The sequence below is a fragment of the Oncorhynchus nerka genome, linkage group LG28 (assembly GCF_034236695.1).
Source record: "Oncorhynchus nerka isolate Pitt River linkage group LG28, Oner_Uvic_2.0, whole genome shotgun sequence".
In the NCBI taxonomy this organism is placed as follows: domain Eukaryota; kingdom Metazoa; phylum Chordata; class Actinopteri; order Salmoniformes; family Salmonidae; genus Oncorhynchus; species Oncorhynchus nerka.
In genome coordinates, this window is record NC_088423.1 from 15589533 (window position 1) to 15613763 (window position 24231).

At 43.4% G+C, this 24231-nt stretch overlaps 1 protein-coding gene across 4 annotated transcripts in view; it reads right to left on the reverse strand.

The window, feature by feature from the left end:
* The window catches only part of l3mbtl2 (L3MBTL histone methyl-lysine binding protein 2), a 32301-nt gene extending 14764 nt beyond the window's left edge, over nt 1-17537 (reverse strand). For 2 of the 4 annotated variants that reach the window (XM_065012656.1, XM_065012654.1), the window contains exons 1-12: nt 17448-17537; nt 16564-17057; nt 16176-16329; nt 15845-15978; nt 15588-15711; nt 13590-13672; nt 13361-13478; nt 13042-13176; nt 889-977; nt 463-712; nt 312-373; nt 47-151 (exon numbers count right to left, since the gene is read on the reverse strand). In XM_065012656.1, the coding sequence (XP_064868728.1) occupies nt 47-151; nt 312-373; nt 463-712; nt 889-977; nt 13042-13176; nt 13361-13478; nt 13590-13672; nt 15588-15711; nt 15845-15978; nt 16176-16329; nt 16564-16938 (1629 nt within the window). In that variant the 5' untranslated portion in view covers nt 16939-17057; nt 17448-17537. Of the gene's footprint in view, nt 1-46; nt 152-311; nt 374-462; nt 713-888; nt 978-13041; nt 13177-13360; nt 13479-13589; nt 13673-15587; nt 15712-15844; nt 15979-16175; nt 16330-16563; nt 17058-17327; nt 17422-17447 lie in introns of those variants that run through there. The other 2 variants (XM_029639988.2, XM_065012655.1) reach the window with 2 other exon arrangements.
* Nucleotides 17538-24231: the final 6694 nt, after the last annotated feature.

Consider the following 24231-nt stretch of genomic DNA (forward strand, 5'->3'; position numbering starts at 1 on the left):
AGATTACAGCATTGCAGCCAAGAATGAGAATCCTCTCAATCATTACCTTGTGTATAGTGGCCACACAGATGTTGCCCAGGTTTACAGGATTGATGGCCTCCAGCTTCATTCCCACCTCAAAGAAGCCTCCTTCCATGTACACAGTCCTGGGCTGTGGAGGCATAACAGTGTTATAAAAGTCCAGTCATGAAACAAGCCGTTGTGGCATTCAGAAACACAGCACTATTTGTGCATCTTTTGCAGACTCCTCTGGTGTTAGTCAAATGAGCTATAGATAGACATTGATTAATGTGATCAGTCTGTATACTGACCTTCTTAAACAGCATGGGGACGCTATCACAGTACACCTTACGGAATGTTGGGTGGTCAACGTCTGGGGAAGAACGTTTCATATTATCAACCTTCAACTTGATCAACATAGAAAACAACCCCCCCCGTGCACAAGTTGGTTTAATCCCGTACCAGCCAGTTTAATGACATGACCCACTTTGCTGGACCAGCCCACTGGGTGCAGAAGGGGGCTCCACATATGGCACCAGACATCAGAGAGGGGCTCCCCTTTGGCCTCCTGCTCCCCATCCTCATAGACCAGTCTTAGGCGGCCTCCGGTCACAGTGTCCACCACTGCCAGCCGTGTCCGGCTCACCAGAGTGCGGTCCACCACCTCCACACGCATGCCAGTACGGAACGGACACTTCATACTCTCGGCCAGCTGAGTGAGTGAGTGAGTGAGTGAGTGAGTGAGTGAGAGAGAGAGAGAGAGACATGCAGAGAGAGACATGCAGAGAGAGAAGGGAAGGCCATTACAGAGACAAGGGGCAGTGGTGGAGAGATGTGGTAATTTGGTTGGTTCTACCACAAAGAAAAAGTATGTCTGACACACGTTACCTTCATATAGAAGTCCACAGGCAAAGTTCTGGCTCCAACCAGCCGGTTCATCAGATACTCCTTCCAGTCAGAGATGTTCTGGTGCACAGCTAGAAAAGGGACACACAACCAATAGTGTGCATTCGGAAACTATTCAGACCCCTGCAATTTTTCCACATTTTGTTACGTTACAGCCTTATTCTAAAATTGATTAAATTGTTAGTTTTTCTCATCAATCTACACATAATACCCCATAATGACAAAGCAAAAACAGATTTTTAGAAATGTTTGCAAATGTATAAAATATAAAACACTGAAATATTACATAAGTATTCAGACCCTTTACTCAGTACTTTGTTGAAGCACCTTTGGCAGTAACTACAGCCTTGAGTCTCCTTAGGTATGACGCTACAAGCTTCGCACACCTGTATTTGGAGAGTTTCTACCATTCTTCCCTGTAGATTTGCTCAAGCTCTGTCAGACTGGATGGGGAGTGTCGCTGCACAGCTATTTTATGATCAGTCGCCCCAGCCCGAGGTCCTGAGCATTCTGGAGCAGGTTTTCATCAAGAATCTCTGTACTTTGCTTCGTTAATCTTTCCCTCGATCCTGACTAGTCTCCCAGTCCCTGCCACTGAAAAACATCCCCACAGCATGATGCTGCCACCACCATGCATCACCGTAGGGATGTTGCCAGTTTTCCTCCAGACATGACGCTTGGCATTCAGGACAAAGAGTTAAACCTTGGTTTCATCAGACCAGAGAATCTTGTTTTCTCAGCTCTAGGAAGAGTCTTGGTGGGTCCAAATGTCTTCCATGTACGAATGATGGTGGCCACTGTGTTCTTGGGGACCTTCAATGCTGCATGTTTTGGAACACTTCCCCAGATCTGTGCCTGGACACAATCCTGTCTCTGAGATCTATGGACAATTCCTTCGACCTCATGGCTTGTTTTTTTCAACTGTGGGACCTTATATAGACAGGTATGCTTTTCCAAATCATGTCAAATCAAAATCAAACTTTATTTGTCATGTGCCGAACACAACAGACCTTACCGTGAAATGCTTACTTATACAAGCCCTTAACCAACAATGCAGTTCAAGAAAGAGTTCAGTTTATTTGGTAAATATTTTCTTAAGTAAAAAAAAATAATAAAAAAACTATAAAATAACAATAACGAGGCTATATACAGGGGGTACCTGTACAGAGTCAATGTGCTGGGGGTACAGGTTAGTTATTGTACACATAGGTACTGGTAAAAATGACTATGCTTAGATATGTAAATAGTCCGGGTAGCCATTTGATTAATTGTTCAGCAGTCTCATGGCTTGGGGGTAGAAGCTGTTACGGAGCCCTTTGGTCCTAGACTTGGTAATCCGGTACTGCTTGCCGTGTGGTAGCAGAGAGAACATTCTATGACTTGGGTGACTGGAGTCTTTGACAATTTTTTGGACACCGACTAGTATATAGGTACTGGGTGGCAGGAACTCGGCCCCAGTGATGTACTGGGCTGTACGCACTACCCTCTTTAGCGCCTTCAAGGTCAGATAACGAGCGGTTGCCATACCAGCCCGTGATGCAACCGGTCAGGATGCTCCTGATGGTGGAGCTGTAGAACTTTGAGGATCTGGGGACCCATGACAAATCTTTTCAGTCTCCTGAGGTGGGAAAAGGTGTTGTCATGCCTTCTTCACAACTGTCTAGGTGTGTTTGGACCATGATAGTTTGTTGGTGATGTGGACACCAAGGAACTTGAAAACTCTCGACCAGCTCCACTACAGCCCCGTCAATGTTAATGAGGGCCTGTTTGGCCCGCCTTTTCCTGTAGACCACGATCAGCTCCTTTGTCTTGCTCACATTGAGGGAGAGGTTATTGTCCTGGCAGTCTCTGACCTCCCTATAGGCTGTCTCATCATGGTCGGTAATCAGGCCTACCACTGTTGTCATCAGCAAACTTAATGATGGTGTTGGAGTCGTGTTTGGTCACACAGTCGTGGATGAACAGGGAGCACAGGAGGGGACTAAGCACGCACCCTTGAGGGGCTCCAGTGTTGAGAATCAGCATGGCAGACGTGTTGTTGCCTACCTGTACCACTTGGGGGCAGCCCATCAGGAAGTCCAGGATCCAGTTGCAGAGGGAGGTGTTTAGTCCAAGGGTCCTTTGCCCAGTGATGATCTCTGTGGGCACTATGGTGTTGAACGCAATCAATTGAATTAACCACAGGTGGACTCCAAGTTTGAGAAACATCTAAATGGAAACAGGATGCACCTGAGCTCAATTTCAAGTCTCATTGCTTTTCGTTTCAAGTGCATTACTTTTAATTTAAAAAAAATAAAAAATGTATACATATTTTTATTGGCAATTTTATTTATTTCAACTTTATATAACCAGGTAGGCTAGTTGAGAACAAGTTCTCATTCGCAACTGCGACCTGGCCAAGATAAAGCAAAGCAATTCGACACATACAACAACAAAGAGTTACACGTGGAATAAACAAAACAGTCAATAATACAGCAGAAAACAAAAAGTCTGTATACAGTGAGTCTAAATGAGATAAGATAAGGGAGTTAAGGAAATAAATAGGCCATGGTGGCGAAGTAATTACAATATAGCAATTAAAACACTGGAATTGTAGATATGCAGAAGATGAATGTGCAAGTAGAGATACTGGGGTGCAAAGGAGCAAGATAAATAAATAAATACAGTATGGGGATGAGGTAGATAGATGGGCTGTTTACAGATGGGCTATGTACAGGTGCAGTGATCTGTGAGCTGCTCTGACAGCTGGTGCTTAAAGCTAGTGAGGGAAGAAAGAGTCTCCAGCTTCAGAGATTTTTGCAGTTCGTTCCAGTCATTGGCAGCAGAGAACTGGAAGGAAAGGCAACCAAAGGAGAAATTAGCTTTGGAGGTGACCAGTGAGATATACCTGCTGGAGCGCGTGCTACGAGTGGGTGCTGCTATGGTGGCCAGTGAGCTGAGATAAGGCGGGGCTTTACCTAGCAGAGACTTGTAGATGACCTGGAGCCAGTGGGTTTGGCGACGAGTATGAAGCGAGGGCCAAACAACGAGAGCGTACAGGTCGCAGTGGTGGGTAATATATGGGGCTTTGGTGACAAAACAGATGGCACTGTGATAGGCTGCATCCAATTAGTTGAGTAGAGTGTTGGAGGCTATTTTATAGATGACATCGCCAAAGTCGAGGATCAGTAGGATGGTCAGTTTTACAAGGGTGTGTTTGGCAGCATGAGTGAAGGATGCTTTGTTGCGATATAGGAAGCCGATTCTAGATTTAATTTTGGATTGGAAATGCTTAATGTGAGTCTGGAAGGAGAGTTTACAGTCTAACCAGACACCTAGGTATTTGTAGTTGTCTACGTATTCTAGGTCAGAGCCGTCCAGAGTAGTGATGCTAGTCGGACGGGCGGGCAGGTGCGGGCAGTGATCGATTGAATAGCATGCATTTAGTTTTACTTGCATTTAAGAGCAGTTGGAGGCCACGGAAGGAGAGTTGTATGGCATTGAAGCTCATCTGGAGGTTAGTTAACAGTGTCCAAAGAGGGGCCAGAAGTACACAGAATGGTGTCGTCTGCGTAGAGGTGGATCAGAGAATCACCAGCAGCAAAAGCGACATCATTGATGTATACAGAGAAGAGAGTCGGCCCCAGAATTGAACCCTCTGGCACCCCCATAGAGACTGCCAGAGGTCCGGACAACAGGCCCTCCGTTTTGACACACTGAACTCTATCTGAGAAGTAGTTGGTGAACCAGGCGAGGCAGCCATTTGAGAAACAAAGGCTGTTGAGTCTGCCAATAAGAATGTGGTGATTGACAGAGTCGAAAGCCTTGACCAGGTCGATGAAGATGGCTGCACAGTAATGTCTCGTATCGATGGCGGTTATGATATCGTTTAGGACCTTGAGCGTGGCTGAGGTGCACCCATGACCAGCTCTGAATCCAGATTGCATAGTGGAGAAGGTACAGTGGGATTCTAAATGGTCGGTAATCGGTTTGTTAACTTGGCTTTCGAAGACATTAGAAAGACAGGGTAGGATAGATTTGTAGGGGTCCAGATTTTGCAGCTCTTTCAGAACATCAGCTATCTAGATTTGGGTGAATATAAAGAAACACAAATTACAACTTGAACAGGTACATCCTTTTATCTCCTTATACTTATTGAAACACCTCCCTCCCCTTAACAAAAGCTGCACACATAAAAATGTAAAACATACAATTGGAAATAATAAATATACGCACATATGCACACATACAGTACCAGTCAAAAGTTGACACCTACTCATTCAAGGGTTTTTATTTATTTGTACTATTGTCTACATTATAGAATAATAGAAGACATCGACACTATGAAAAAACATATGGAATCATGTAGTGATTCCAAAAAAAACAAAAAAAGTGTTCAACAAATCAAAATATATTTTAGATTCTTCAAAGTAGCCATCCTTTGCTTTGATGACAGCTTTGCACACTCTTGGCATTCTCTCAACCAGACTCATGAGGTGGTCACCTTGAATTCATTTAAACTAACACCTGTTGAAAGTTAATGCGTTTGAGACAATTTTGTTGTGACAAGGTAGGGGCGGTATACAGACCAAGTCTTTTTACCAAAATTTAAAGAACTTCTTCAAGTGCAGTCGCAAAAACCATCAAGCGCTATGATGAAACTGATTCTCATGAGAACCACCACAGGAAACCCTAACCCAGAGTTCATTAGAGTTACCAGCCTCAGAAGTTGCAGCCCAAATAAAGTTGAAGTCTGACATTTACACCTTAGCCAAATACATTTTTTTAAAAACGCAGTTTTTCACAATTCCTGACATTTAATCCTAGTAAAAATGTCCTGTCTTAGGCTAATTAGAATCACCACTTTATTTTAAGAATGTGAAATGTCAGAATAATAGTAGAGTGATTTTACTTCAGCTTTTATTTCTTTCATCACATTCCCAGTGGGTCAGAAGTTTACAAACACTCAATTAGTATTTGGTAGCATTGCCTTTAAAATTGTTTAACTTGGGTCAAACGTTTCAAGTAGCCTTCCACAAGCTTCCCACAATAAGTTTGGTGATTTTGGCCCATTCCTCGTGACACGGCTGGTGTAACGGAGTCAGGTTTGTAGGCCTCCTTGCACGCACACACCTTTTTTCAGTTCTGCCCACATATTTTCTATAGGATTGAGGTCAGGGCTTTGTGATGGCCACTCCAATATCTTGACTGTTGTCCTTAAGCCATTTTGCCACAACTTTGGAAGTATGCTTGGGGTCATTGTCCATTTGGAAGACCCATTTGCGACCAAGCTTTAACCTCTTAGTCCGCCCCATCCCGCATGCGGTATCGTTACTACAGCCTCAAGCTCATTAGCATAACGCAACATTAGCGATTTTTAAAAATCGCAAATGAAACGAAATAAATATGCCTGTTCTCAAGCTTATCCTTTTCTTAACAATCCTGTCGTCTCAGATTTTCAAAATATGCTTTAGAACCAGAGAAAATCACTAATTTGTGTAAGAGTGGTGATAGCTAGCTTAGCGTTAGCATTTAGCACGCAACATATTCACAAAAACCAGCCAAGGAATCAAATAAAATAATTTACCTTTGAAGAACTTCAGATGTTTCAATGAGGAGACTCTCAGTTACATAGCAGATGTCCAGTTTTTCCTGAAAGATTCTTGTGTAGGACACATCGTTCCCTTTGTTACTATGCATATGGCTACCGAAACTAACCGAAAATTCAGTCACCTACATGTCGAACTTTTTTCCGAATTAACTCCATAATATTGACTGAAACATGGAAAACGTTGTTTGAATCAATCCTGAAGGTGGTTTGTCATATTTCTCTCCGTTGAAAGCACCGGCCTTGTAGCCTGGTTTGTTCTGAGATTTGAATGGAAAAATACCGGGACCTGACTTTTGCGCACCAATTGCCACGCAGCCACCTAGCGGGACACCTGGTAAATGTAGTCTCTTATGGTCAATCTTCCAATGATATGCCTATAAATACGTCACAATGCTGCAGAGACCTTGGGGAAACAAGAGAAAGAGTCCGTTGATTCCTGTCGCATTCACAGCCATATAAGGCGATCATGGAAAACGTAGCCTCAGAAATCCTGTGCATTTCCTGGTCGGTCATACATCTTGGTTTTGCCCGAAACATTTGTTCTAAGGGACTCACAGTGAAAATCTTTGCATTTCTGGAAACGTAAGACTGTCTTCTTTCCAAAGCTATCAATTCCAAGCATATTCGAGCATCTTTTCGTGACAAAATATTGCGCTTAAAACGGGCACGTCTTTTTATCCAAAAATGAAATACTGCCCCTATAGGACTAACAGGTTAACTTCCTGACTGTTGTCTTGAGATAATTTCCATGCCTCATGATGCCATTTATTTTGTGAAGTGCACCAGTCCTTCCTGCAGCAAAGCACCCCCACAACATGATGCTGCCACCCCCGTGCTTCACGGTTGGGATGATGTTCTTCGGCTTGCAAGCCTCCCCCTTTTTCCTCCAAACATAACGATGGTCATTATGGCCAAACAGTTCTATTTTTGTTTCATCAGACCAGAGGACATTTCTCCAAAAAGTACAGTCTTTGTCCCCATGTGCAGTTGTAAACTGTAGTCTGGATTTTTTTATGGGGGTTTAGGAGCAATGGCTTCTTCCTTGCTGAGCTGCCTTTCAGGTTATGTCGATATAGGACTCGTTTTGCTGTGGATATAGATACATTTGTACCCGTTTCCTCCAGCATCTTCACAAGGTCCTTTGCTGTTGTTCTGGGATTGATTTGCACTTTTCTCACCAAAGTACATTCATCTCTAGGAGACAGAACGTGTCTCCTACCTGAGCAGTATGATGGCTGCGTGGTCCCATGGTGTTTATACTTGCGCACTATTGTTTGTACAGATGAACATGGTACCTTCAGGCATTTGGAAATGTCTCCCAATGATGAACCAGACTTGTGGAGGTCTATAATTGTTTTTCTGAGGTCTTGGCTGATTTCTTTTAATTGTCCTATGATGTCAAGCAAAGAGGCACTGAGTTTGAAGGTATGCCTTGAAATAAATCCACAGGTACACCTCCAATTGACTCAAATTATGTAAATTTGCCTATCAGAAGCTTCTAAAGCCATGACATCATTTTCTGGAATTTTCCAAGCTGTTTAAAGGCACAGTCAACTTAGTGTATGTAAACTTTCTGACCCACTGGAATTGTGATAGTAAATGATAAGAGAAATAATGTCTGTAAACAATTGTTGGAAAAACAAAGTAGATGTCCTAACAGACTTGCCAAAACTATAGTTTGTTAACAAGAAATTTGTGTTTAAATGACTGTAAGTCATTTAAGTGCATGTAAACTTCCGACTTCAACTGTAAATGCTTCAGAGTTCAAGTAGCAGACACAGCTCAACATCAACTGTTCAGCGGAGACTGCGTGAATCAGGCCTTCATGATCGAATTGCTGCAAAGAAACCACTACTAAAGAACACCAATAATAACAAAAGACTTGCTTGAGCCAAGAAACACGAGCAATGGACATTAGACCGGTGGAAATCTGTCTGATGAGTCCAAATGAGAGATTTTTGGTTCCAACCACCGTGACTTTGTGAGATAGATGGTGGACAGATGATCTCTGCATGTGTGGTTCCCACCGTGAAGCATGGAGGAGGAGGTGTGATGGTGCTTTGCTGGTGACAACCTTTGTGATTCATTTAGAATTCAAGGCACACTTAACCAGCATGGCTACCACAGCATTCTGCAGTGATACGCCATCCCATCTAGTTTGCGCTTAGCAGGACTATAATTTGTTTATCAACAGGACAATTATCCAACACAATTCCAGGCTGTGTGAGGGCTATGTATGTCTAAGAGTGTGTAAATCTGTCATCAAGGCAAAGGGTGGCTACTTTGAAGAATCTCAAATATATTTTGATTCGTTTAACACTTTTTTGGTTACTACATGATTCCATGTGTTATTTCATCATTTTGATGTCTTCACTATTATTGTACAATGTCAAAAAAAGAAAGAAAGAAAAACCCTTGAATGAGTACATGTGTCCAAACTTTTGACTGGTAATGTACATACACAAAAATAAATCTAAAATATCAAAACATGCTATCCCTTCCCTCCCACACCCTCTCATATCCCCTGTTGGCCAACATTCATACTCCTGATAAATGGAAGGCTACTGTTCAAAAAAGGAAATTAAAAGGCTGCCATCTCAAGAAAACATTATCAGTACAACCTCTCAAAGTGTTTTTTCTAAGTGTAGGATTTCCAATTAAGCAAGATCTGCCAGCATGCTATGAGGGAAGCAAACTTTACAACATCTGCTTTACTTTTAGTAAAGAGAGAGACTAGGCAACAAAGATGGAACTCCAAATATAGCAATCAAAGGACAAGCCTGCAGGTCAATATCTAGAATTTTAGAGAGAGTATTAAAAAAGAATGACCAACAATCAGACATCTTAGAACATGAATAAAACATATGGGTGTGGTCTGCCGAAGTGATTGAACATCTATCACGTCATTTGTGTCTGGGAGGAATTTTCTTTGGTGTAGTGAATTCTGTGCAAGACCTTGAACTGAATGATACTTAACCGAGCATATGGAGTTAAGCCTAAGGGCCTCCTTGTTGATTGGAGAGGGTTCAGAGGAAAGCATAATATCATATAATCTAGAAATCAGAAACCTAGGTCAAATGTTCATTTTAACAGATTGGATTCTGCCAGCTAAGAAGAGGCAGACTATCCAAGCGTTGTAAGTCTGCTTTAACTCATGTGACTAGACTTGCTAAGTGTATTTTATGGAGGGTAGCCAGAGAATGTGTTATATTCACACCTCAATAGGAAAAACCAGAGGGCGACAGACGTAAAGGCGGTGGGGTTGATGGGAAAGCATTCATTTTTCTGAATGTTCAATTTGTAACCTGAGAATGATCCAAATGTGTTTAAAAAATGCATCGTTATCGACACAGGGTTAGTGATATATAATAGTAGATAATCTGCGTACAGTGACACTGTGTTCTTCACCAGCTCGGTGGATTCCAGTGAAAGATGATGATCATCATTTTAAGGCCAAGGAAAGCAATTCTATTGCAAGTGCAAAAAGGAGTGGGGACATAAGGCACCCTTGACGGGTCCCTCTGGATAGGTGTAAGTATTTGAATGTTGAGAGTTGGTGTGTGCGCGAGCCGTAGGAGCAGAATAGAGCATACGTATCCGTAAGATGAAATTGGACCCAAAACCAAATCTTATCAAAACTGAAATAAATAATCCCACTCCACCAGGTCGAAAGCCTTCTCTGCATCAAGAGAAGCAACCATTTTAGGGTCTGGAGAGAGGAGAGAGTATAAATGTTCAAAAGACGACGTACATTGGAAAACAGTTGTCACACTTTGATGAAACCTATTTGATCATCAGATATGACATCCTGGAGCCAGGGTTCCAACCGGCATGCTAGAACCTTAGCTAATAGTTTAACATCAGAGCTCAAAAGTGAAATGACCTTTATCTTTGAGTATAAGTAATATGGAGGCTTGAGTTAGCGTCGTGGGGAGAGAGCCCTGTGATAACGAGCCGGTGAACATACCTAATAATAATGGGGCGAGTTGATCTGGGAATTTTTTTGAATAATCGATTGGGAAGCCATCAGGGCCTGGGGCCTTGCCACTTTGCATTAACTTTAGACCCTTTGTTATCTCATCTAGATGTTGAGGGTTGTCCAGAACTTCACTGATGTCCATACTAAATGGATGGAATATCCAAGTTATCTAAAAAGTTGTCCATAACCGTAATATCTGATGGGGGTTTGGATTTGTAGAGGTTAGAATAAAATGGACACAAAACTTGACTAAATATTAGAGGGATCACTTGTAAGATTACAGGAAGAGTTATATAACTGAGATGCTGACTGGCGTTTAAGTTGGTGTGCCAAAAAGCGGCTGGCCTTATCACCATATTCGTAGTACGTCACTTTAATTTGTTGCAACAGAAACTCTGCTTTATCAGTGGAAAGTAGATTAAATTGAGTTTGAAGTTTCAACCTCTATGCGTATATTCAGGGGATGGTGAAGTTTGGTGAAGCGGTCTATTGCCAGGATTGAGTCCAGCAGTTCTTGAAATTATCTTTCCCCGTAATACAGATTTGAAAGTCTCCCAAAGAAGAGAGGGGGAGGTGTTGTTATTTTTATTCCTTTGAATGAATACATTTATGTTAGTTGAAATAAAAAGTTGAACAATTCTTTGTTAGACAATAGGGCATGTTAAATCTCCAAGTCAAATGTTTATTTTTTGTGTTCGGAGTGAGAGCCAGAATGTCCAGAATGTAGGGGAATGGTCCGAAATTACTATAGCAGAATATTCTGTAGTTTTAACTGAGGGGAGAAGGGCTCTAAAAAATGTAGTCTATGAGTGAGTAGGCTTGATTAACATGAGAAAAGTAGAAGTATTTTGTGACAGGGTGGAGGAAGTGCCATGGATAAACACAACCCATTTGGGTCGTGAATGTAGAAAGAGCTTTTGCCATCCCGGAAGGAGTAAGTGTTCTGGGATTAGACCGGTCGAGTCATGGTTCAATAACACAGTTAAAGTCCCCACCAAAGATGAGGCGGTGGGTGTCAAGATTAGGGAGAGGCGAAAAGAGATGTCTTAAATCTAGTGTCATCCCAGTTAGGGGCGTAAACATTTGCAAGTACTTCAGGGGTCTGGAAGTGTGTCCACTAACTATTGTATAACGTCCTCCAGGATCTGAAATGATCTGAGAGGGTGAAAACTGTGCTTGTTTGTGAATCACTATTGCGATTTCCCGTTAAAATTAGAATGAAAAACCAGTCCAACCCAGGCTTTACGCAATCTAGTATGGTCGTTAACACATATTTCATTTCTTCAAGAAAAGCACCTATAAGTATTCAGCCTGTTCAGATGTGAAAATACTCTGGAGCTCTTAATTAGCCCTCCACAACATGCAAATGTTCCATGTCACCAGTCTGACTGGAAGCCCCAAAATATCATGCTGACTTGTTGTTGAACTAGACATGAATCCTTATAAGAGGACAGGTCAAATGAAGAAAAATGAGGAAGAGAGATTGAGAGAGAAGCTACATGAAAAGAAAACATTTAATTAAACAAAAACTTAAGAGAAACAGAGCACAAGAATCTTTGGATAATGCCAACATAACCCACCTCCTCACCCACTCTCAACATACACTAAAATATAATTGATTGTACAACACCATTCAAAGAAAAAAATATATATACTAATTTTAAACTTAGCAGCAGAAATTCTCTCTTACTCATCCGTTGATTACCCTAAACATGTACAGTGAGGTCAAACCGACCTAGGAAAGAAGTTACATACACCCTTGAAATTAAAAAATAAAATATGTCAGTAGGTAAGTGTACAATTTGGGTTTTGGCCACACTTTAAATAAAAGAGTATAACCTTCAGATATTGAAAAATGTTAACTGTAATCGGTGGCATTTCAATGGCCATAATATGAATGTAGTCCACTAGGTGTCGCCACATGACTGAGTAATGAGAAACATTCTAAAGTAGGCTATGAAAATTGTTACAAATGTCCTTAGGGGGAAACAATGAAATAACAGTATACAAATGGACAACTAGCATTTTGGATATGTACAATTAAGCAAACGAACCAGGGGTCTAAACTCCTCAGCTAGTGCAACAACTAAACAAGAGTAAAATTGGAAGAGTGATAGTTTTAGATTCCAATGTCGTTGTGGAATCCAAGATAAAGTGAATGTGACTGAGGACCATCAGTGACCAGGGCCTGAATACATATCTAAATAAGGTATTTCAGTTTTACTTTTTGTTAGAAATGAGCAAGAATGTCTAAAAACCTGTCATTATGGGGTATTGTGTGTAGATTGATTAAATAAAAATGTGTCTTCATCAATTTTAGAATAAGGCTGTAACATAACAAAATGCGGAAGAAGTCAAGGGGTCTGAATGCAATGTATTGATCCACTAGCAAAACATTTAATGAACCCACTCTTTTTTTTTTTTTAAAGTGTAATCAAATTGTTGCACTTCTTCAGATACTGCTTAATAAAAAGGATTTCTCATTACCCACATTTTTTTTTTTTTACAGAAATGTTAACTGAAACTTTTAGACCTATAGTACTCTATACCTGTGGAGGTCACTCACCCTGTGGTGGCACCAGCAGCTTGCCGGTCATGGCACACCATCCGATGGGGTACATGTCTCCAGAACCCAGGCTGCACCAGAAGTCCTGGCTGCTGTCCTCCTCAAAGCCCTCGTACCTCAACCGAGCTTTATAGCCTGGAAAACAGAGAGGAAGAGGTCAATTAACATTCAGCCCATGACAAAAAAAATAATAATAATCATGTTTGATGTCTCAGGATGCCTCCTAAATGGAACCTTGTTCCCTGTGTAGTGCACTATATAGGGAATAGGGTGCCATTTTTACATGTCTCATCAATCAGTTTCAGAGTATTTGGCTGACCTGCAAGTTGGATGATGCTGGCGATCCAATACACTTTACTGGGTAGGATGGCACTAGTGTTCAGGACCTCTACCTTTAACCTCACTGTGATGTCATCCCACTGGGCACAGAGTGGCGCCTGCGGGGGAACAGCAGCAACGTTAGTTCACCAGTAGAATAAAGAAAGCAATTTATTGCTACGCAACTTTAAAATAGAATAGTATTGTAATAAGTGCAAAGTAAGACTTGCATGTCTGAAGCAGGCCACTGAAGCAGCAAGAGAGCCTGCCTTCTCCAGGTAAGCACCCCAGTCAAAGTTTCCTGTTGCTGCAACTATATGACAAGGGGAATAGGGAGAACCAACAGGTCTGTCTCAGAAAGGAACTAAATGTTTCCCCTCTTCTAACTTACATATAATGATTGAGAGGATTTTTCTTCCTGGCTGCAATGGTGTGATGTTTTAACAAATATTTTCAATGTACACTTAATTCTGGTAGCTTCATAAAATAGTACCCACAAAACACTAGTCTCAACGTCAACAGTGAAGAGGTGACTCCGGGATGCTGGCCTTCTAGGCAGAGTTCCTCTGTCCAGTGTCTGTGTTCTTTTGCCCATCTAAATCTTTTTTCTTTTTAATTGGCGAGTCTGAGATATGGCTTTTTCTTTGCAACTCTGCCTAGAAGGCCAGCATCCTGGAGTCGCCTCTTCACTGTTGACGTTGAGACTAGTGTTTTGCGGGTACTATTTAATGAAGCTGCCAGTTGAGGACTTGTGAGGCGTCAGTTTCTCAAACTAGACACTAATGTACTTGTCCTCTTGCTCAGTTGTGGACAGGGGCCTCCCACTCCTCTTTCTATTCTGGTTAGAGACAGTTTGCGCTGTTCTGTGAAGGGAGTAGTACACAGCATTGTACGAGATCTTCAGGTTCTTGGCAATTTCTCGCATGGAATAGCCTTAATTTCTCAGCACAAGAATAGACTGATGTGTTTCAGAAGAAAGTTATTTGTTTCTGGCCATTTTGAGTCTAATGGAATTCACAAATTCTGATTTTCCAGATACTTAACTAGTATCAAGAAGGCCAGTTTTATTGCTTCTTTAAATCAGAACAACAGTTTTCAGCTGTGCTAACATAATTGTAAAGGGGTTTTCTAATGATCAATTAGCCTTTTTAAAATTATAAACTTTGATTAGCTAACACAACGTGCCATTGGAACACAGGAGTGATGGTTGCTGATAATGGGCCTCTGTACGCCTATGTAGATATTCCATTTAAAAAAATCAGGCGTTTCCAGCTACAATAGTCATTTACAACATGAACAATGTCTACACTGTATTTCCGATCAAGTGTATGTTTTTTAATGGACAAAACAATTAGTTTTTCTTTGAAAAACAAGGACATTTCCAAGTGACCCCAAACTTTTGAATGGTAGTGTGATTTATTTATATATAAATAAAAAACACCTTGAGGAATAACGTGCGCACACACACACACACACACACACACACACACACACATTATTCTCAGTATTATTTATTTGTATTTATTTTCTCCTTCTTTAAAAAACAGTCATATTGTTCTTTAGTCATAGTGTTCTTAGTTTAAATGCGTGTTGCTGTTCCTGTCCATTAGTGTTGTGTATTTTGTCATGTTCTATGTTTTGTGGACCCCAAGAAGAATAGCTGCTGCTTTTTCAACAGCTAATGGGGACCTTCTCACTCATTATTTTTCACGATTCAGTCATGATTATCCGTAATTATACATTATTTACCATTAATTTCAATTGGGCACTACAGACCCTGGTTCGATTCCAGGCTGTATCACAACTGGCCGTGATTGGGAATCCCATAGGGCAGCATTCAATTGATCCAGCGTCGCACGGGTTAGGCAGTCATTGTAAATAAGAATTTGTTCTTAACTGACTTGCCAGGTTAAATAAAGGTTAAACAATCCAACAAGTTTGTAGAGTCACAAGCTTGGAGTCATTGTGTGCTAGGAATATGGAACCAAATCTTAAACTTTTCACTACTTTATTACACTACAAGTGAAATTGTCAAAATACTTATGACACCTTCAAATGGGGAGACTAGATACAAAGTGCTTTCATTTCTAAACCGCAAAACAGATATGACAATGTCGCCTCATGTGAAACATTTTCTCTCAAATCCAAAACGCTGAAGTATAGAGCCAAATTAAAAGTTAGGCTTTTCCACTACCCCAGCAATGTAAAAGCCCTCCAAGTGGTCTCACCATCCTGTCCAGTAGAGCTGGAGCTGTTGTCCTGACTGCTTCCCAGAGAAGCAATCATGTTTCCCATCTGGGTGGACCAGGCAGTCTTAATCAGCACCTTGGCCTTCTTGGTGGGAGGCTTTCCCTGGAGAAAATAAAACATTGAGTGAAGCCAAGGGTGATGCTATATAAAAGGCTTTATAAAAGGCTATACAGTATAAAGTCTATAAACATCTAGCCTCACCACCTGTAACACACAGAAAGATATTCTCTCTCACCTGAAGTCGTGCCAGGATAGAGGACTTCTTGCAGTTGGAGGAGTAGGCTCTGGAGCAGGAGACGCTGCAGAAACGCTTGGTCTTGGAATAGAAGGTGTCTCTGGTCCCGCTGAAGCCACACATCTCACACACCACTGTGTAGGGAAGAGGATGAGAATATGTTACAGAACAGATCGGTGGTTTTGGTGATCCATGATGAGTATCCTTGCCTGGAATTTTATATCAGCAGGCTAACTAATTAACTTTATATCAACAGGCTAACTAATTAACTTTATATCAACAGGCTAACTAATTAACTTTATATCAACAGGCTAACGCAGTCTTCCCTCACCCGGTCCGTCATCTATAGTGAGAGCAGAGTAGTAATCTCCAAAAGAATCATCCATCTCATCTTCATCATCTTCATCTTCGTCTTCTTCGTCATCTTCATCGTCATCCTCTGCATCAGTGTCATCCGACTGCAGAGGTCCCCCCTCAACATCCTCCTTTCAGAGAGAGGAACAAGGTTGGGTAAGAGAGAGGGTCATGTATGATTTGAACTATTCTGAAACATGGAACTGTGCTTCAGCTATTAAATAAACTCTTCTTTAACATCAGATTACCAACCTTATGTTATAAATCTAGCAAGCTACCGCTTGTTTACAAAAGTATAGTATTGCGCTGTTTTTTCTCAATGTCAGATGGACACTGACACACAACACTAACGGTCACAGACTCACCGTGTCATATTCCTGTGGTTCTACAGGGACGCCACGTCTCTGGGCTTTGGGGGTGCACACGTTGCAGCCGAAGCCCTCACAGGAGGTGCAGGGGGGCCGTATGAACACTGTGGGGACAGCCCCATCCTTCAGCTTCAGCTGTCCTTTGGCAGCGAGAGCCTTGAGGACGGGGTAGGGCTTGTTTTCAAAACACTCCTTACCAAAGTGTTCACAGCAAAGCTGGGAGTTCGGCGAGGCGGTCCAGTTGCTCCGAGTCCGCTGGACCTGCTTCTCCCATTTGTGAAACTCCTCTGTGTCATTGTTAGGGAAATTATACAGAGTAACACCATCTTCCCACGACTTGCCACACCCATACGCCACACAGCGTTCGGGCATCGTCTTCTGGCACGTGATTGGACTGTTTTGAGAATGAGGTCTGGCAGTCAAAGTCTAGAGTCAGGGCTTTCTTCTTGTTGTCTCGTGTGATGTCATACCACTGCTCCTGGGGCTGCACTCTGTAACCAAAGGGGCAAGATTGAATTTGACATCACATTATTGGTTAAAATGGGACCTGTGCTCCTTGCATCAGAAGTGTATTCTATACTTTAAACAAAATCTTAATTTCTTCATGTGTTCTCTAATATCGAACATAACAGTGCTGATTGCACATCCAGTGGCATTCAACAATTAACACATTAGTTTGCTACCTTGCTAGCTAGCAAGCTAACAGAGTATTAGTGCAGTAACCTCGCTATGCGTTTCTCCGAATCTATTCTACCACTCACCAACACTGTAAAAGCAATCTTAACTTTCGTTTATTAGTATTCTAGCAATGTACACTTGAATCCCTTCGCTTTAAAACAACTTTGCAAAATCAGCCTCAGTAACACATGTTAGTCACCTACCGCTTCTTCGTGTTTATTCCTGTGAAAGGTATTCTGGGAGTTGTAGTTTTCAGCTGCTTCAGGCATGCCACTGTTATCTGGATTGGTGGTATTGTATAATCAGAAATATTTTGGCATGATCAACCAATCAATCAATTAACCAATGTAATCGATCAACTTATATATCAATCAACAATTTATTGCTCACATATACCCTCTAATCATATATCATTGGAATGCTTAGATTCACAGTTATCCATCTGACACATTTTCAGAATGCTCAGGTCAACATAACTTTGACCTTTGACCTCTAGGGTACATATAAGAATAACATGTATTAGTTTCTTTAAAAATTAACCCCTGATACATTTGAAACTTTGTTTGACAAGTGGTTCTGAAAGGTCATGAAATTACCTTACAAATTATATATAATATAACCCACTTTGAAAGCACTACCTTCAATTATTGGCCCATATTGTGCCATAAATGTTATAATGTTGGAAGCTGAGCCATACAATTCCATGTAGTGAGGCAGCTATGTTTTTGGATTGTAACTTTGGTGATAGAGGCACCAAATTGCACACACACAGCTAAAACAGGGTTCTAAAAAGATTTGTAGATACAGGGCCATCACAGTATTCACACATTAACCCCACAGAAGTCAATAATCCAAGGTAGGCAACAACACATCGCCACGCTGACCATCAGGGGGCCCCACGGGGGTGTCTGCTTAGCCCCCTCTGTTAGCAATTTATGTTATTCTTCAATAACACAAACTCCTAAGCAAATCAGGGGGAGGAAAATAGGTTTATTCAAAGAGGACAAATCATATGGGGAGGTAGATTGTCATTCTCCCGTGTCCTCAGTGATGCTCTCTCAGTGATTCTCTCCACAGAACAAAGGGACAGCATGTAGTTTTATAACCCAGCCCTAGCCTGTCGTTGACCAATTAGAATTCCTTGCAATAAAACTAGCCAATGGCCAAATAACAAGTATCCTATTTCAGAAGACATATTCCTCCCATGTCTCTGAACCAGTGATCAATAATTCCCTATTACAGAAAAAAACACAATTTCCCTTAATCGTTATTACTCTATTGACTTCTCGTCCTTTTGACCTCTCGTCCTCTGTCTCTGCGTTATGTATTTATCTTCGACATATTCTTACACCCCCTGTACGCCCTGTTCACCCACGGCTGCTTGGCTGCACACGACACCAACACCATCATCAAGTTCTCTGACAACACGACAGATCACCGGCGACAATGAGGCAGCCTATAGGGAGGAGGTCAAAGACCTGGCAGTGTGGTGCTACGACAATGACCTCTACCTCAAGAGATGAGGAGATGATCATGGTCTACAGGAAATGGAGGGGCGAACACACCCCCATCCACATCGATGCGGCTGTAGTGGTGCAGGTCCTAAGCTCCACTACAATGTCCAATTCATAAAGGAATGAACATGTCCACATCACTAATGAATTAACATGTTCCACAGATACCCACACAGTTGTGAAGAAGGCATAACAGCCTCTTACCCCTCAGGAGGCTGAAAAGATTTGGCATGGGCCCTCAGATCCTCAAAAAGTTATACAGCTGCATTATTGAGAGCATTCTGACTGGCTGCATCACTGCTTGGTTCGGCAACTGCAAGGTACCTGACTGCAAGGCACTACAGAGGTGATGAGTACAGCCCAGTACATCACTGGTGCCGAGCTCCCTGCCATCCAGGACCTCTATACCAGGCGGTGTTAGAGGAAGAACAAAATAATTGTCAAACACTCCTGCCACCCTAGCCATTGGCGGCAGGTAGCCTAGTGGTTAGAGCGTTGGACTAGTAGCCGAAAGGTTGCAAGATCGAATCCCTGAGCTGACAAGGTAAAAATATGTTATTCTGCCCCTGAACAAGGCAGTTAACCCACTGTTCCTAGGCCATCGTTGAAAATAAGAATTTGTTCTTAACTAACTTGCCTAGTTAAATAAATGTAAAATAAAAAATTGACTATTTTCTCTGCTATCGCATGGCAAGCGGTACCAATGCACCTAGTCTGGAACTAAAAGGACCCTGAACAGCTTCTACCCCCAAGCCACAACACTGCTAAATAGCTAATCAAATGGCGACCTGGAAGACCTGCACTGGACGCTACACTGAAACTGGACCCTAAACACTCACTGGACTCTACACATGCACTGGACTCTACACACAAACTGGAATCTACACACACACACACACACACACACACACTGGACTCTACACACACATACACTGGACTCCATACACACACACACTGGACTCTACACACACTGGACTCCACACACACACTGGACTCCACACACACACAAACACACACACTGGACTCTACACACACACACACACACACACACTCTACACATGCACTGGAATCTAAACACACACACACACACACACTGGACGCTACACTGAAACTGGACCCTAAACACTCACTGGACTCTACACATGCACTGGACTCTACACACAAACTGGACTCTACACACAAACTGGAATCTACACACACACACACACACACACACACTGGACTCTACACACACATACACTGGACTCCATACACACACACACTGGACTCTACACACACTGGACTCCACACACACACTGGACTCCACACACACACAAACTGGACTCTACACACACACACACACACACTCTACACATGCACTGGAATCTAAACACACACACACACACTGGACTCTACACACACTGGACTCCACACACAAACTGGACTCCACACACACACTGGACTATACTCACACACTGGAATCTACTCACACACTGAATTTCACACACACACACACACACACACACGGACTGGACTCTACACACACTGGACTCTACACACACTGGAGTCCACACACACACACACACTGGACTCTACACACGCACTGGACTCTACATACGCACTGGAATCTACTCACACACTGAATTTCACACACACACACACACACACACACACACACACACACACACACACACACACACACACACACACACACACACACACACACACACACACACACGGACTGGACTCTACACACACTGGACTCCACACACACTGGAGTCCACACACACACACACACTGGACTCTACACACGCACTGGACTCTACATACGCACTGGACTCTACACACCCACACACTGGACTCCACACACACACACTGGACTCCACACACAAACTGGATTCCACACACACACATACACTGGACTAAAACACACACACACTGGACTCCACACACACGCACTGGACTCTACACACGCACTGGACTCTACACACACACAGGACTTTACTCACACACTAGACTCTACTCACACACTGGACACTACTCATACACTGGACACTACTCACACACTGGACTCTACACACGCACTGGACTTTACTCACACACTGGACTCCACACACACACACTGGAATCCACACACAAACTGGACTCCCCACACACTGGACTCCACACACACACAGGACTCTACTCACACACTGGACTCTACTCACACACTGGACTCTACTCACACACTGGACTCTACTCACACACTGGACTCCACACACACACACTGGACTATACTCACGCACTGGAATCTACTCACACACTGAATTTCACACACACACACACACACACACACACACACACACACACACACACACACACACACACACACACACACACTGGACTCCACTCACAATGGACTCCACTCAAACTGGACTCTACTCACACACTGGACTCTACTCACACACTGGACTCTACACACACACTGGACTCTACACACGCACTGGACTCTACACACGCACTGGACTCTACACACGCACTGGACTCTACACATGCACTGGACTCTACTCACAGACACACACACAGGACTCTACACACACACACACACACACACACACGCACTGGACTCTACACACACTGGACTGTACTCACACACTGCACTCTACTCACACACTGCACTCTACTCACACACTGGACTCTACACACACACAGGACTCTACACACACAGGACTCTACACACACACACACACACACACACACTGGACTCTAAACACGCACTGGACTTTACTCAAACACTAGACTCTACTCATACACTGGACACTACTCACACACAGGACTCTACACACACACACACACACACACACACACTGGACTCCACACACAAACTGGACTCCACACACACACACACACACTGGACTCTACACACAGACACACACACACAGGACTCTACACACGCACTGGACTTTACTCAAACACTAGACTCTACTCATACAATGGACACTACTCACACACAGGACTCTACACACACACACACACACACACACACACACACACACACACTGGACTCCACACACAAACTGGACTCCACACACACACACACACACTGGACTCTACACACAGACACACACACACAGGACTCTACACACACTGGACTCTACTCACACACTGGACTCTACTCACACACTGGACACTACTCACACACTGGACTCTACACACGCACTGGACTTTACTCACACACTGGACTCCACACACACACACTGGAATCCACACACAAACTGGACTCCCCACACACTGGACTCCACACACACACAGGACTCTACTCACACACTGGACTCTACTCACACACTGGACTCTACTCACACACTGGACTCTACTCACACACTGGACTCCACACACACACACTGGAATCTACTCACACACTGAATTTCACACACACACACACACACACACACACACACACACACACACTGGACTCCACTCACACTGGACTCCACTCAAACTGGACTCTACTCACACACTGGACTCTACTCACACACTGGACTCTACACACACACTGGACTCTACACACGCACTGGACTCTACACACGCACTGGACTCTACACACGTACTGGACTCTACACATGCACTGGACTCTACTCACAGACACACACACAGGACTCTACACACACACACACACACACACACACACGCACTGGACTCTACACACACTGGACTGTACTCACACACTGCACTCTACTCACACACTGCACTCTACTCACACACTGGACTCTACTCACACACTGGACTCTACTCACACACTGGACTCTACACACACACAGGACTCTACACACACAGGACTCTACTCACACACTGGACTCCACACACACACACTGGACTATACTCACGCACTGGAATCTACTCACACACTGAATTTCACACACACACACACACACACACACACACACACACACACACACACACACACACACACACACACACACACACACTGGACTCCACTCACACTGGACTCCACTCACACTGGACTCTACACACACACTGTACTCTACACACGCACTGGACTCTACACACGCACTGGACTCTACACACGCACTGGACTCTACACACGCACTGGACTCTACTCACACACTGGACTCTACACACACTGGACTGTACTCACACACTGCACTCTACTCACACACTGCACTCTACTCACACACTGGACTCTACTCACACACTGGACTCTACTCACACACTGGACTCCACTCACACACTGGACTCTACACACACACAGGACTCTACACACACAGGACTCTACTCACACACTGGACTCCACACACACACTGGACTCTACTCACACACACACACACTGGACTCTACTCACACACTAGACTCTACTCACAAACTGGACACTACTCAGACACTGGACACTACTCACACACTGGACTCTACACACACACTGGACTCTACACACACACACACACACACACACACACACACACACACACACACACACACACACACACACACACACACACACACACACACACTCTACACATGCACTGGACTCTACACACACACACACACACACTGGACTCACACACACACACACTGGACTCACACACACACACACTGGACACTACACACACACACACTGGACTGTACTCACACACTGCACTCTACTCACACACTGCACTCTACTCACACACTGGACTCTACTCACACACTGGACTCTACTCACACACTGGACTACACACACACAGGACTCTACACACACAGGACTCTACTCACACACTGGACTCCACACACACACACTGGACTATACTCACGCACTGGAATCTACTCACACACTGAATTTCACACACACACACACACACACACACACACACACACACACACACACACACACACACACACACACACACACACACTGGACTCCACTCACACTGGACTCCACTCACACTGGACTCTACACACACACTGTACTCTACACACGCACTGGACTCTACACACGCACTGGACTCTACACACGCACTGGACTCTACACACGCACTGGACTCTACTCACACACTGGACTCTACACACACTGGACTGTACTCACACACTGCACTCTACTCACACACTGCACTCTACTCACACACTGGACTCTACTCACACACTGGACTCTACTCACACACTGGACTCCACTCACACACTGGACTCTACACACACACAGGACTCTACACACACAGGACTCTACTCACACACTGGACTCCACACACACACACTGGACTCTACTCACACACACACACACACTGGACTCTACTCACACACTAGACTCTACTCACAAACTGGACACTACTCAGACACTGGACACTACTCACACACTGGACTCTACACACACACTGGACTCTACACACACACACACACACACACACACACACACACACACACACACACACACACACACACACACACACACACACACACACACACACACACACACACACACACACACACTCTACACATGCACTGGACTCTACACACACACACACACACA